At 39.6% G+C, this 16,055-nt stretch overlaps 1 protein-coding gene across 1 annotated transcript in view; it reads right to left on the bottom strand.

The window, feature by feature from the left end:
• The window catches only part of PDE3B (phosphodiesterase 3B), a gene marked incomplete at its 5' end in the record, with an annotated part of 150,186 nt that overhangs the window by 54,931 nt on the left and 79,200 nt on the right, over positions 1-16,055 (bottom strand). Inside the window, one exon of the mRNA XM_006779585.2 lies at positions 3,225-3,275. Coding sequence (XP_006779648.2) covers positions 3,225-3,275 — 51 coding nt within the window. The remainder of the gene's footprint in view (positions 1-3,224; positions 3,276-16,055) is intronic.

Genomic DNA, 16,055 nt, shown 5'->3' with positions numbered 1-16,055 from the left:
GCTAATGCTGAGCCCATTCAGCAAGTTTTTAATTTCCATTTGTTTCTTTTTTATAACTCTCATTTCTTTGCTGAGATTTTTCTATTCTGTTTGTTTAAAATGAATCCGTAACTGCTTGTTAGAAGCAATTTTCTGACGATGGCTGCTTTAAATCTCCTTGTCAGATAAGTCCAAATCTATTCATCTTGGTGGTAAGTACTAATATAGTTCTTTCTCATTCAAGCTGTGATTTTTCTGGTTTTTGGTATGACAGGTGTTGTTTATTTTATATCAATATTTTGGCTAATAATGCCTCACAATAATAGGACCTAGAAGACCGGGTCCTATTTAAATCTTTTATATTAGGAGGTAGACTTGTTTAGATTTCACACAAAGATCCTGGTTTACTTTTTTGGGCTGTGGTTCTGATGACTATTTTTTTTTTAAATGTTTGTATTGATGTTTAGACAGAGAGGAAGGGAAAGGGAGAAAAACACTGATGAGAGAGAACCATTGATCAGCTGCCTCCTGCACAATCAAGCCTGAAATCTGGTCTTGTGCCCTGACCGGGAATCGAACCATCAAACTTCTGGTGCATGGGACAGTGTTCAATTCACTGAGCCACACTGGCCGGGATCTAATGTCAATTTAATTTTTAGGACGTTCACAGTGTTATTTCAGTCTTTTTTTAAATCTGGTGTCACTAGGGTTCCCACTGGTGCCTGCTGGTGCCTCCTCTGTGGGGGAAAGGGAACTTCCTCAGGTTGGGCTATCGAGTACCTTCAGGTGGAAGAAAGGAGACTCCAGGGCCACAGGGACAAAGAACACTTTCTGGGCTGGGCACTTGTGGCAGTATCCCCTATGCCAGGCCCCCTGGCCACCCCATGTCTCTCACTTGGGAAGGAGATCTCATGCCCAGCAGAGAATGAGAGTACAGTCATATGCCTCATAACAAAATTTTGATCAACAGACTGCATATACCACAATGGTATACCATGTAGCCTAGTGTACAGTAGGCTGCACATACAGGTTTGTGCAAGTATACTCTGTGATGTTCACACTTATTGCCAGTGGCGTTCCTGATCAAGTCCCTCTTGCCAGAGCCACCAGATTCACTTGGTATTGTTTGCAGGACTCTCATTCAGTCTTAGGGAAGAAATTAGCCTCCTTGGGACATCTTCTGTTGCTAGGTTGAGAGGGAGGGCCTAAGTCACCGTTTGGTTTTGGGTGGGGGTTGTAGGAAACCCTGTCACTATGTTATTCCTCCATTAACAGGGTCCTTAACGAGGCCAGCTTACTCTTCCCATTTTTTTTTCAGAGTTCTTTGGTTTCCTCATGCATTATTTCCAGAGTTAATAGTTGTACTTAACAGAGAGAAGCAGAGAGAATTAAATCTGATGATACATGCAGAGCACATAAGACAGAGTATAATACATATAGGAAAAGTGCAATAAATATTACTACTCTTATTAATGTTATGGGAAATGATGACATAAAGATACAAATAAAATAGTATTAAAGTTCAAAGGAAATATAGATAACTTTAATATGAAGGGTTAATAGAAACTTTACAGAAGAGGTAGCATTTGGTAGGATAAAAGATTGGGGAAATAATGTTTTCAGTGAAATTAAACAAAAAGTGTATTTTGGGGAGCTCATTTTTCAAGAAGGAGAATAAATAAAGGTATAAAAGTGGTTTTAAAAAAAGGTGGTAAAATAGCAAGGTGCAGAAAACAATTATTAAAGTACGGGCCATATTTAAAATAAAAATTAAAAAAGAGCAGTGAAAAATAAGGTTGGAGAGGCATGTTGGGGCCAAATTTTTGAGTACACTGGCTTCCAGGCTAAGGAATATGAGCAATGGAGATTCATGGGTTTTTGAGCAGGTTGAAGAGAAAGAAGCAAGGAGAGGGAACAGGAAGTGATGGAGGGCACTGAAATTTTAGAGTATAAGGCTGCAATTTGTTACAATCTGACAGAGGTGTGGGAAAAGAGCATTCCAGGCAGAGAGACTAGCAAGTGTGAAAACTTAGAGGCAGAAGCCTGCCCGGCTTGTTTGCGAAAACAAGGAGGCCAGTGTAGCTGGAGATGTAAACGAAGGAGAAAGTGCAGGGAGATGAGGTCAGAGAAGTAAAAGCGAGTAAAGGAACCATATTGTATAAGGTCACAGTATTATGTGCAACGATATGCACTGATTTCACAGATGAAGTTCTGAAAGAAGCAAACCAGAAAGTACATGTGGTTGATTCCATTTATATAAAATTCAAAGACAGAAAAACATTAGGTTTCATAAAAGCACATTAAATCTAATATAATTTTTATAGAACAGACTATACAATCACATTTCAATACAAGGGAAAAAGACTTGTAAATATATGCATCAAAAGCGGATCCATGGTTGGCCTGTGTGCTGGTGTCTTTCTCACATCGATGTTTCTCTCTCCTCCTCCCTCTCTCCCTTCTACTCTAAGAACCAATGGAAAAAAAATATCCTCAGGTGAGGATTAACAAGAACAAAAATTGTTAACATAACATAGTTATTACCTGATGTTTATGAATGATTTTTCTTTTTTTCCTATACTTCTATTTTCTGTTCTTCTGATACAAACACATATTACTTAAGTCATCAAAAATATTTACAGAGTACATATTAAATGAGCATACATATAATATATATACATATATATATATATACACACACACATGCACACACGCAGATATATATAATTCACAAATAAGCAAAACTAACTGCTTGAAATCAGGAAAGAGATTATCTTTGGGGATATAAGTAATACCTAGAATGGTGCATAAGTGAAGCTTCTGGGATGCTGGCCAAGTGTTCTTCCTTGATGAGTACTAGTGGAAATTCATCAAGCTGTTCACTTTTCTGTATATATAATTTAATAAAAATTTGCCAAAGAGCAAAATGATATTGCTTCCCTGATAAAATATTTTGCCAATTGTCTTGCTTTTTCTCATATATGGCCTTTAATCTATTTTTTTCCTGTGTGGATCAGCTGCTCACAATCAGAAAAGAAATCTCATCCTTAATATAAAATTATTAGTTTATCCTGAGTCCAGACTATTATAGCAACATTTAAGTATAACTATTATATATTCTATCTAAATGAAAGTTCTGGCTATTTTAGTTTAAGTAACGGAAATCTATGTCATAGCAGTCTTGTGACTGTGACTTAAAATGTCAAAAGTTTCATTATAGATATCAGTGATAATCACATATTTACCTGATAATGAGGTTTATACCATTGCTTCAAGTCCCAATCCCAAAGAATCATCTGGAAAAAAAAAATTCACTTAGTTACAAACCAGAAATAAACAAATATATGTAAGACAAAATGGAGCATCTCAATTACAGATACTTCAAATAGTTTGAAGTTTGAGAGAACTATTGGGAAAGTCAGAATAAAAATTATCTCTAGACAGAATATTTTATTAATTATGTACTCTGTGACTGAGAAACCAAAAGAAAAGTCAGAATAGTCACAAAAATAAGTTCCCAAAAGGGAACATATACATAAAAAATCACATCCAGTCACTAAAAGAGCAAGGAAAAATATAAATCTTCATAGTCCAAATGATGGTGATGCTATTTTCTCACCAATAAGGCCCTTATGTCAAAAGAAGTTTTAAAAGCTTATCCTTGCGGTTAGATTAAGTATAAAGGAATGGAGCATGAAAAACAACACATAACTCTTTTGACATGCAGATAATTAGTGGTTTTCCTGTTTGTTTCTTTATACAATGGTAACTTCTTAGTCCCAGACTAGTTTTTTCCTGCACCTCTTTTTCTAGCAGGCTTACTGGCTGCTTCCCCATCCAATAGTCACTATTCTCAAGGAGCTAAAATTGGCTTTAATTTATTAGTAAGCTATAACTTACATATCATTAATCTTAAGTTTACTTAGTTAGTAGGTCTCTTTTTGCCTGAGAAATTGATTATAATTGCAATTTTCTATATAGCTTTGAACCCTAATCGTGAATATAAGCCTAGCTCATGAGTGATTTAATCACAAAATTTCCATATACTGAACTATTTGTGTTGTTTCCTGTCCTTTATTGCAAAAGATCTTAGTGTTATCTACTCTATCATTAGTCCAATATTTTATTAGGAATTGGCAGACTTCTCTGTGTAGGACAGACAGTAAATATTTAAGGCTTTACAGCCCCGTAATGTCTCTGTGGAATATTCTTTTGTTTGTTTTACAACCTCTTAAGATGCAAAAAACATTCTTAGCTTTAGGGCCATATAAAACAGGCTGCTAGAAGGATTTGTCAGCAGTCTCTAGCTTGCTGAGCTCTTCATATAATACTAAAGGCCCGGTGCATGAATTTGTGCATGGGTGGGGTCCCTCGGCCTAGCCGGCAATCAGGGCTGATCCGGCATCTCACCCAGTCCCTATTAGCAATGGGGGCTGGCCGGCCAGGAAGGGACCGCAGGAGGGCTCCAGGGCCTGCCCGGCCCTCTCGCCCAGTCCCGATAGGCCAAACCCCAGCAGCAAGCCAACCCAGTGGTTGGCAAACTGCGGCTGGCGAGCCACATGCGGCTCTTTGGCCCCTTGAGTGTGGCTCTTCCACAAAATACCACGTGCAGGCACACACATACAGTGTGATTGAAACTGCATGGCCCATGTGCGGTATTTTGTGGAAGAGCCACACTCAAGGGGCCAAAGAGCCGGATGTGGCTCAAGAGCCGCAGTTTGCCTACCACTGAGCTAACCTACCGGTTGGAGTGTCTAACCCCTGGTGGTCAGTGCACATCATAGCGACTGGTTGAGCAGTCGACCAAACGGTCGTTTGATCAGTTAGACAATTAGCATATTACACTTTTATTATATAGGGTACCCACCCTTAATCACCCAAATTTGTCAGTTGTCATTACCACCATCTCCTTGTCAATACTCTCGAAGAAAAGTCATCTTTTGCCAGTGCAGAGAAACCTATTATCTCCTAAAGAAATCCAGATGTACTATAATCACTTACAAAATTCATGGACTAGCACCTATAAAATGACTGTGGTCTAGTACTCATTAAATTTATGCAGTATTTTATATGACCGTAACTGTTATTCTGATAAAGTTATTTCAGGTTTTAATTTAACCAGCAAACATTCTAGATCCTAGAAGGCATAAAGTATGGAAATAAAATTTTTGAAGGAATTAGAGGAAAGTAATTTGTCCTAAACTAAGGATGGTTACTTCTGAATGAGTAAGAAGAGACAAACTTAAGAGGGATTAGAAGAGTTGTAGGAGGTTTGTGAAAACCTGAGAGGAAATTTTGTGTGGTTAAACTGAGTAAGACTGAAAGAAATCTAATCAAATAAGTGGATTTAAAACATCAAAAGTTAAACTAGTGCAAAATTAGAGGCTGATTTTTCTCTTTAAAATGACTTGGTTTGTTACTGTGAAAAGAAGTTCTATCCTCTGTATTATCAAAGGGAACTGAAAATCTAACTCCGTCCTCTAGTGCAGTCCCCTGGGATGCATCTTACTGAACTGGGCCATGTTCGGCCATGAACCAATGAAGAAAAAGAGAATGCTTTTTCTTTGTAATATGACTATGGCCACAGTCTGCTCTGGAGTCAGGAGAACACTGGCCAGAGGCTGGGTCTTTGAACGACAGTACTATCTTGCAACTTGAGTCATTGAGGAAAAATGGATGAAATCCCCTATGTACAAAGTGTGTATGCTTTTGTATCAGAATAAGCACATGCGAATGAAATGTAAAATTATGATACACCAGGGTGGGAAGCCGGGCAAGTCTGACGAGAATTCCAGGAGAAGGAAGGTGACTTATTATTGCTCTAGCTTCAGGTTTCAGCCGCCGTGGCCTTTCCACTGCCCTTTGACAGTGACGCAGCTGGTGAAAGAGCTCTGTGGCCTCCCCTCTCACACCCAGCAGGGTACCCACATTGGTCAGGGGGCCACTCCCGACAGGGCAGTTCCCATTAAAGCAGGTGCCAACTGGAGGAATTAATGCTGAAATTCATATGCCTGCCTATAGGGACCATCCTAGAAACATGGAAAATCTTTTTCCCCCCATTGCTGACACTTATAACCTGACTTGGGCAGATATTCAACATCTACTGAATACCCTACTTACTGCCAAAGAATGGTGGGTTATCTTAGAAAAGGCAGGCGGGAAAAGCTAATCACCTGCACAATGAGACATCGCAAAACCCCGTGTGAGCGGAAGCCACAGCTGCTGTGTCCCTTCTACCGGACCACACCGGAATATAAACGATGCGGATCAGCGCAAGCTTGGACATGACAGGAACTGCATTCCGTTGGGTTAAGGAAGGGAGTGCCCAAACAAATAAGTTTTAATCAGGTCCAGCAGCCAAAGCAGTGTTCAGACAAAGACCCAGCCAATTTCCTAGAATGTATCTTTGAGGCTTGTCACCAAATTACTAATGCAGGCCCAGAGGCCCCTGAAAACTTAAAGGTTGTAAACATGACTATTTTGGGTCAGAGTGCCCCTGATGTCCAAAGAAAGCTTCGAAAGCTTAAGAGGCCTTTTGAATGCCTCTGTCACTGTTGGTGGAGATGGCTTTTTAGTTGTTCAATAACAGAGACTAGATCTGGGGAAAAGAGTGAGATGAAGCAACAGGCTGACTTGCTGGCTGCTGCTCTGACCACCAGAGGGCCTAAGAAAACAATGAACAAGATAAAGGCCGTGGGGAACAAGGGACCTGCTCCAAAAGTAGGCCCCAAACAATGTGCTTACTGCAAGCCAGAGGGTCACTGGGGGTGGGGTGGTGGGTGGAATGGGGGAAATGACCCAGTTTAAGCAGAGAACAGGACAAAGAGGTAGGAGGAGCATTATAGGTAACCCAATTATCCCTGAGTGACGGACCAGGACCTCGGTCAACACCACCCACATGGAACACTGGGGAAAGAAATTAATGGACTTTTTTTTAAAAAAGAAGAAGAAATTAATGGACTTAAAAAATATTTTTTAAATTAATTTTAGGAAGGGAGAGGGAAATAGAAACATCAATGAAGAGAGCGTATCATTTTTAAGCTGCCTCCTATATACCCCTTACTGGGGATCGAGCCCACCTGGGAAATTGAACTGTGACCTTCAGGTTCATAGGTTGATACTCAACCACTGAGCCACACCGGCTGGGCTTAATTTACTTTCTGATTGACACTGGAGCCACAGTTTGTATTAAATACTAGGTTGACTAAACTCTCCTCTGAAACAAGGCTCGTGACTACAATGCCAGAGTCAGTAAGGAAGCCATTAGATTGCCAAATGGGAAAAACAAACCTTAACCATAGCTTCTTGTATTGCTGAAATGCCTAGTGCCACTTTTAGGATGGGACTTACTGACTAAACTAAATGCCAAAATAACCTCTGCCCCCGGCGGATTGATATTAAAGTGCCTCTGGAAGAAGCTTGTGTTTTACAGGCAGCATTGCTGGCTTTGGCCAAAGAAAGAACTTCTGGCTGAGCTCTCCAAAGAAATCTTCCAAGAAATGAGTCTGGAAGGATGGGCAAAGGGCAGGCCTGCAGAGGCAAAGACGGCTACCCCAATCCAAATATGATTTTGCGCAGGAGCAAATGTCTTCCTATCTAAAACAGGACCTTCTAAAAGAACCTGCTAGGAGGGGAATCCAACCATTAGTAACAGCATTCCTAGAATATTCCTCGAATATCAGCTTATTCAGCCTTGTCATTCACCGTATAATACTTCCATTTTGCCAGTAGAGAAATCAGGTACTGGGGAATACAGATCTGTTCAGAACTTGAGGGCCCTCAACCAAAGAGTGGAAGACATCTACCTGGTGGTCCCTAACCCTTCTACCTTGGTGACCACTTTGGGAAATTTTGGTGGTTTGCTCTCCTGGACTTAAATCCATTTCCTTTGTAAACCCTTGAACTCTGAATCTCAGGAGCTATTTACATTTGGAAGACTGTTGAACTGTTATTCTCCAAGAGTTCAAACCCTCCCCCACTGTTTAGAGAGGCTTTTGCCAGAGATCTAAGAATTTCAACTGGACAGTGGAGCAATACTTCGTAAGATTGCTGTTATTCATTGTCCAGGCCATCAGAAAACAAACAGCCTGTAAATAAAGCTAGCACCCATTTATGATAAAAACTCTCAGCGAAGTGGGAACAGAGGGAACATACATCAACATAACACAGGTACCATACTCAATGGGGAAAAATGAAAAGAGTTTCCGGTAACCTGAGGAACAAGACAGCAGTGTCCACTTTCACCACTCTTATTTAATCAGAAATCAGTTGCATTTTTATACACGGATAATGAACTATCAGAAAGGGAAACTAAGAAAACAATGACATTTACAATTGCATAAAAAATACATAAAAATAACTTTAACTAAGAAGGTAAAAGATCTGTATTCAGAAAATTATAGGTCACTGAAGAAAGAAACTGAAGAAAATACAAATAAATGGAAGCATACACTATGCTCATGGATAGGAAAAATTAACATTAAAATGTCCACATACTCAAAGCAATCTCTGGGTTCAACACAATTCCTATAAAAATACCTATGAGCCCTAGATGGTTTTGCTCAGTGGATAGAGCGTGAGCCTGCAGACTGAAGGGTCCCAGGTTTTGATTCCAGTTAAGGGTACATGCCTGGGTTGTGAGCTCAATCCTCAGTAGGAGGCATGCAGGAGACAGCCAATCAATGATTCCCTCTCATCATTTATGTTTCTATTGCTTGCTCCCTCTCCCTTCCTCTCTGAAATCAATAAAAAAAATTTAAATAAAAATACTAATAATATTCTTCGTAGAGCTAGAACAAATAATTCAAAAATTATATGGAACCACAAAGACTGCTAATAGCCATAGCAATCTTGAGAAAGAAGAACAAAGTTGGAAGTATCATGCCACCTATATCATACTATGCTACAAGCCTCAGTTATCAAAACAGCATGGTACTGCCATACAAACAGATCAGTGCAACAGAATAGATCTCAAAAATAAATGCATGCCTATATGGCCAATTAACATATGAAAAAGGAGCCAAGCACATACAATGGGGTAAAGATAGTCTATTCAATAAATGGTGTTGGGAAAATTGGACAGATATGTGCAAAAAAAAAAAAAAAAGAAAGAAAAGAAACACACAGAAAAACTAGAGCACCTTTTTACACCACAAGAATAACCTCAAATGAATTGATCAGCTGATACCTAAATAGGTGGGGTCTTATCAGATTTTACTAATGACTCATTCCTCTGTTAAACCAGAAGGAATCAAACCCTGAATCCACCAATTCCATTAGGAATCACCAATCAATATGATTACCTCTGTGACATCCTGACTGTACAATACCCTTCAGAAAACAAACATCTGCAAACACAGGCTGAACCTCACCAAAATGAAGACCACCCAGGTAACTGTTTGTTTTCTAATCTCTAACTTCTGTTTCAATTTCTATCTGTTATGGTCACTGTCTTCTTCCCATGGGTTGTCACTTCTACAGGAGTCCATAACCAGCCTGACTGCTGGGTCTGTAGGTTGCTGCCTACGTCAAGTGCAGAAGGAATGCTCTGGATTATACAATCCTTCAACATCGCGGATGGGAAAGATGGATGGAACAAGCTACTAAAGATAAGCTGGGACCTCTATCCTACCCCACATCCAGGGGAACACCAATTTAATTGTACTAAGACGAAAGCATGCATTTTTGACTTAGAAATGCACTGATGCCTCTATTGTCCCCCATCACATATGTCTGAGATGGCCTATGATTTGCACGTTGCCTCTTTCATCACGGCCCCTTTCTGCATTGAATGAACCAACCAGTCTAATTTTGCTCTGCGTCGGGTATAATGGGGCATCACTGAATGTTTGTCACCATGTACATAGGTTCATACATTCCTATCTAGGTAACAAATAGACAGGAAGAGACAATAAGTCCTTCTTACCTGAGGTCTTTCCTACACCCAAAGAAGGAATTTAGATTTGTGGCACTAATCTTTGGCCTTACCTCCCCTACTGCTGGACTGGGCAATGTACTTGGGGGTTCCCATCTTTGTCTGGATGGATCTCTAAGATCCTTCCTGAGAAAAGAACACACAGAATTTTCCAGCACTGAGGTCTAAATGTCCAAGGATCATGACCTGGTGAGAATGGCCCGTCTCCATTTTCATGTCCTGATATGTAGACATCTCAGCAAAGCTAGAAATACAGGCCTTAACAAAGGTCACAGCCTCAGCTCTTAATAACTCCAGACAAAGCATTCTTCTTTGGAATCAAGAAATGGCCCAAATAAGAAAGGTGGTTTTACAGAACTGAATAGCATTAGACCTACCAACTGCAGCTCAAGAAGGAATATGCTCGCTTTTTAGATAGAAATGTTGCACTTACATCCCAGCTTATGACTCTAATGTTTCCAATTTATTAACTCCATGAACACTGCCATAGATCAGGTTGACAACCTTTACTATGCAGATGCATTCACCCACTGGTTCACTTCTCTGCCTGGCCCTTGGAGAATGTCTACATTAGTGATATTGAGCTACTACTGGTAATCTGTCTTTATAATTGCTGCCTAAAAGATAGCCAAGAATAGTAATCTAATGGTAATTCAAACTAGGGTCTTAGACCTGAGACTCCAGAATACTTTCAACTGATTTTGAGACAAATCCATTCTTCTTTCTCTAATCAATGTCCCTAATCAGCAGGTAACAGCCAGATCATTGCCTGTTTTCCCTTAAGGTTTGAGGAATGCACAAAAAAGGGTGAGTGAAACCAAGGGCCCCATTTACTATATATTGATTTCAGATAGGAAGGGAGACGGAGAAGGAGAGGGAGAGGGAGAGAGAGGGAGAAAGAGGGAGGGAGAGGGAGAGAGAGGGAGAGAGAGAGGGAGAGAGAGAGAGGGAGAGAGAGAGAGGGAGAGGGGGCGAGAGGGCAAAAAAGCTTAATATGTTTTTAATGAGTTCAGAGAGAGGAAGGGAGAAGGAGAGAGAGAAACATCAATGAGAGAGAATCATCAATCGCCTGCCTCCAGCATGCCACTCTGGGGATCAAGCCCCCAATCTGGGCATGTACCCTGATTGGGAATTGAACCATGACCTCATGGTTCATAGGTCACAACTACTGAACCACACCAGCTAGGTCCAAGGGCCCTATTTAATGTATGACTTTGATTTAATATGTGACCCCGGCTCTCTATTCCCTTTCTTCACAGAATGCCCTGTAAGTCTATACTCTTCCCCTTCACTAGTCTTTAACCCTTGAGGCAGCAAGAAACAATGACCATGCCTTAAATAAGGTTCACAAGGTAAGGTCTCTATTAAGCAAAAGAAAACATGGCCTAGGTTGTGTTACGGTTCCTGGGCCCTACAGTGGCATGACCCCTGACCACGCCCTCATGGAACCAGACTGAAAGACCTGAAACCATTTATTGCCCTTACCTCACTCTTGACCAATCAGCAACACCCACAACCCAAACCCCATTACTTATGATGACTCTTGACTTTTGCTCTATAAATCCTGTCTGTAAACCATTGGACAGTTGGGTTTTCTGGAACACAATCTTACCCATTTTCCAGATTGGTGCCAATTTTAATAAAATAATTCTTTTCTCCACTGCAAACGCCTGCTTGTACATTTCTTTTGGCCTGTGCATATGGGCAGATCAACTCTTGTTCAGTAACCATTTTTCCTATCACTGAGACATCTATAAATCTGATTTTTTTTCTTAATTTCACTAATGAAAATATAGAACAGACAGGAGTGAAGACAGAACCATATGATGGGTCACTAAAATTTATCTAATTTAAATTCTGAATCTACAAACTTGCCCACCTATCTTATCATCCAATCCATTCTTCCACAACGGTACCATCTAACAGTGACAAATGCCTATACAGTACCTCATTTCCCCAATTCACTAGTATAAGTAGAAGTTGATTTTCTTTTTTGCTAATTAAAGTTTATTTCCATTAAAATAGTTTAACATTGAGTCTCCTTTGCCCCTTAAATATTATGTTTTCAAATATTTGCATTCTATTGCTAAAAGCCATATTTATATTCATGCCATGCATTCTTAACATAAGTATTTCACTCCCAAAAAGATGAAAATTGGTTCCTGGAGGGCAAAAAATAATTTAAAAAACATTAAAATGGTTGTGACCCTCCAAAAGCCATAGTACATAATAAACCAATACACTTAATATATGGTATTAAAATATAGAGTGGGAGTAAGATTAGGAAAAATGTCTTAAAAGGGCTCCTTAGCGGGTTGAGAATGAAAACAAGGTTGAGAAACAATGCTATAAAGTAGTGCTGCTTCTTGAGTATTAGAGCATATTAGCTTACAAGTTGAGAATGTTCCCTAATGCACTGAGACCATTCTGGGGCTGCTCAAAAGTTTCTGCTAATAATGTACACGCTATTTTAATTGTGCTCTTAGAGGTTTCTGAAAACCTTACAATATACAATTTTCCCCCTCTATGCTTACTTTTTAGACCTCTACTGTGGAATTTTGTATTGCAGACCATCTCCCTTAATAAATTCACTCCTCCTTAGCTGTTCATCCCATTATGGTCTTCTCTCACTTGTGGCTAGGGAGGAGATGGAGGTGGAAGAGGGCACTGAGGGGATAAATGGTGATGGAAGAAAATAGAATAAAAAGCAGCAGGTCTTTATCTGAAATCCCCTACATTATTAGGAACTGAAAATATACAATGACAGCCACAAACTGTTGGTAAACTGCCTTCTGTGTAATTTGAAAAGCTAGAATATTAGTGATTTTGAGAAAACCAAAATTTTCTGCACAAGTTAGATGTATGATCCAGGAATTTTGCAACTAAATATGTATTAACAGTTATTCAAAGTGTTGAATGAAAATTGGTTGAAAATTAATAAGGTAAGTTCAGAAATTAAGAGTAAATGTTTCAAAATTTTTATAGCAACTTGACATTATTATGACACTTTTAGTGTATTTTACAAAAGTATCACTCCACAATAGAGGGGAAAACCCCAAAGCTTGATCTTTGACATCAGGAGACAAGAACATGAATGCATATAGCTGCACTGTTTCGGGTAGCAAGAAAACTAGATAGAGCCCAACCAGCGTGGTTCAGAAGTTGAGCGTAGACCTATGAACCAGAAGATCATGGTTCAATTCCCAGTCGGGGCAACATGCCCGGGTTGTGGGCTTGATCCCCAGTGTGAAATGCAGGAGACAGCTGATTGATGATTCTCTCTCATCATTGATTTCTCTATCTCTTTCTCCCTCTTCCTTCCTCTCTGATAGTACATACTACATCAATACAAGTATTGTATATAGTACATAATAAAGAAGACAAAAAGAAAACTAGATACAACCCAAATGTCCAAAAACAAAATTGAACATTTTGGTATATTCACCCAATGGAATACAACAAGGAAAATGAATTCAAACTATAGAAACAAAATTATACATTTAAATATACTTTTTAGGAATGTAAGTATCTGGGAAACTAAGGAAATTCAGGATAGTGAACATCTCTAAGGGAGAAAAGGAAATGATCTGAGAGTGGCATACAGGGAACTTCAAAGTTAATGATGGGTAGATGGTGTTTGCTATCCTTAGTCTCTATACATTGTAAGTATTCAGCTTCAATACAAAATTAAGAATTTATGAAGGTAGACAAGAAGAGATAGTGACTAGAAGAAATTTTTGAGAAATTGTGCTGCAAAAGCAAAAATAAAATGAAAAACTAGTTGGAAAAGAATGTGGGGTGATACTTTTTTGTTATTAATATGATAGGTTCTAGAGCTTGTTTGTACTTAAAAATGATCCAGGATAGTAAGAAAACTAATGATACAGGCGATTCGAAGGAGCAAACTCCTTAGTGAAAATATAACCTAATGGCTCATAATAATATTAGCACTTAGGTAAAAGTTTAAACTAAGAAACAGTAATAAGAAATTGATTTTGTTTACATATATTTCAAATGTGTGAAATTCTAATTTTCACAGAAAAATTTTTTTTTAATTCTCAGCATGCAATGCATTCTTATATGAAACTGATATTTTTGTTCCTAAAATGGGACAAAAACTATAGAGGTGCCCATCAGATTCTGTTCTCATAGCAAAAGCATATGAAAACAATAAACTATTGCTGAGAGACTGGTAAAACTAGCCAGACAGGATAAAGATTATGCTGAAAGAGAGAAAAGATCAAAGGAGAACAGATCAAGTCATTTCCAAAATGTATTTACCACATGAACCTTGGGACAGCACCGAATAAATGCATAAATGTAAAAGAGTACTGTCACATTTGTGCTAGCAGATATTTCACTTTACTGCTGGATAGATGCACTCATGTTCTGAGTCCGAATCAGCTCTTGGTATATGTGCAATACACATGAAGAACAATGGTAGTCGACTTTTCACATGTTTATCACAGAAAATCCTACCACAAAAGTGATTCCACCCCCCACCCCTACTTAATGATTACTTTTGTGAATTACGGTAGACTAGAAAACATGTGTTGGAGTCAGTTCTGAGAGAATCCATTACCTGTAAGGAAGAGCCATGCTAAACAATGAGTGTCTCTTAAATGCAAATCTACATGCCACTTTATCCACAGAAAACAAGCTGGTGGTTACAACACATCTTTTTAGTGAGCTAAGACAAAATGGAGCAAATATAAACATTAAAATGCAAATATATCTGTATATTGCACTGTGTATCCACCATCCAAAGTTAAATCATATATTTGCCCCCCTTTTACTCTTTACTATATTATTAACCAACTAGTGGCCTGGTACACAGACTCATGCACATCGAAAGGAAAATTAATTAGAAGAAATATTTTAATATCGCTATTCACCCTTTCTCTATAATAGAAGTGTCAACCAAATTCACGATCGACCATGACAGAAACACAGTGTGCATTGGCGATAGCGAGAGCTTTATATGTATTACGCATGCGTGAATCAACTTAGCCTTTTATAGATACAGGACTTGCTTAATTAGACCTGCTTTCTGATGTAGCTAAACTTTTTCCAGCCCAGTGAAGCAGCACCCCAACTTCTCTTTCAGGTAATTGTCAGCAACATAGCAGTAAATATCAACACGGAACATATTATTATTGTAGATTACGCAGGAAGAACAAAGGGTAAAATACTTAACTGCAGCAGGATTTAACTATATTCTGTGCAGTGAGAAAACCTGAAGTCATTTTCTTCTTTTCAGTCAGGTCAAATTTCTAAACTTTCTAAATCTCCATTTTCAAGCTAATGAAAAGAAAATAAGACTCTACCAGGTCTCCTATCTACTCCAGGACTTCTGTGAGGATCAAATGAGATAAGGCACGGGAAAATGCTTCACAGACATTTGGTTAAAGGGTAAAATGTTTGCAACTGGCCATAAAGCAAGTCGTGTTCCTGGACTGAAGAAACTCTAAGGGGGCTAGTCGCTAGGGAGAGGAAGCCAGGCATTGCTTCGGGACGTCATTACCTAGTGCCCACGGCAACTGTTTCCAGGCTGGGCTGAGCTGTGGGCCGCATTTTGCACCATTGGGTCTCGGCAGCATTGGCTGCGATTTGTCACTCCAGGGTGGTGGCGAGGCCTGTGTCTCACTTGGGGGAAGCCAAGTGTTGCTTTCTCTGCACCAGCTCCGTAGTGCCATTTATTGTTAAATGGCCTGTTGCTAGGGAGAGGAAGCTGGGCGTTGCGTTGCTATGTGACATCATTACCCGGGGCCACAGCCACCATTTCCAGACTGGGCTGGCTGTGGGCTGCATTTTCCGTCATGGGGTCTTGGCAGCATTGGCTGCAATTTGGTGGGCTGTTGCTCTGGGTTAGTGGCAGGGCCTGTGTCTCACTTGGGGGAAGCCAAGTGTTGCTTTGTCAGTGCCAGGTCTGTAGTGCCGTTTCTTTGTAAATGGCCAGTGCGTGTCACGGCAGCTTCTGTATTAAGCATCTGACCCTGGTGGTTAGTGTGCGTCATAGCGACCGGTCGGAGGGACACTTAGCATATTAGCCTTTTGTATCTAATCTAATAAAAGACAACATGCAAATTGACCGCACCTTTGCTACACCTTAAGCCACGCCCACCAGCCAATCAGAGCACCT

The sequence above is a fragment of the Myotis davidii genome, unplaced genomic scaffold (genome assembly GCF_000327345.1).
Source record: "Myotis davidii unplaced genomic scaffold, ASM32734v1 scaffold946, whole genome shotgun sequence".
In the NCBI taxonomy this organism is placed as follows: Eukaryota; Metazoa; Chordata; class Mammalia; order Chiroptera; family Vespertilionidae; genus Myotis; species Myotis davidii.
Note: the sequence above shows the minus strand (reverse complement) of the source record. Positions and strands in the feature narration are given on the sequence as shown.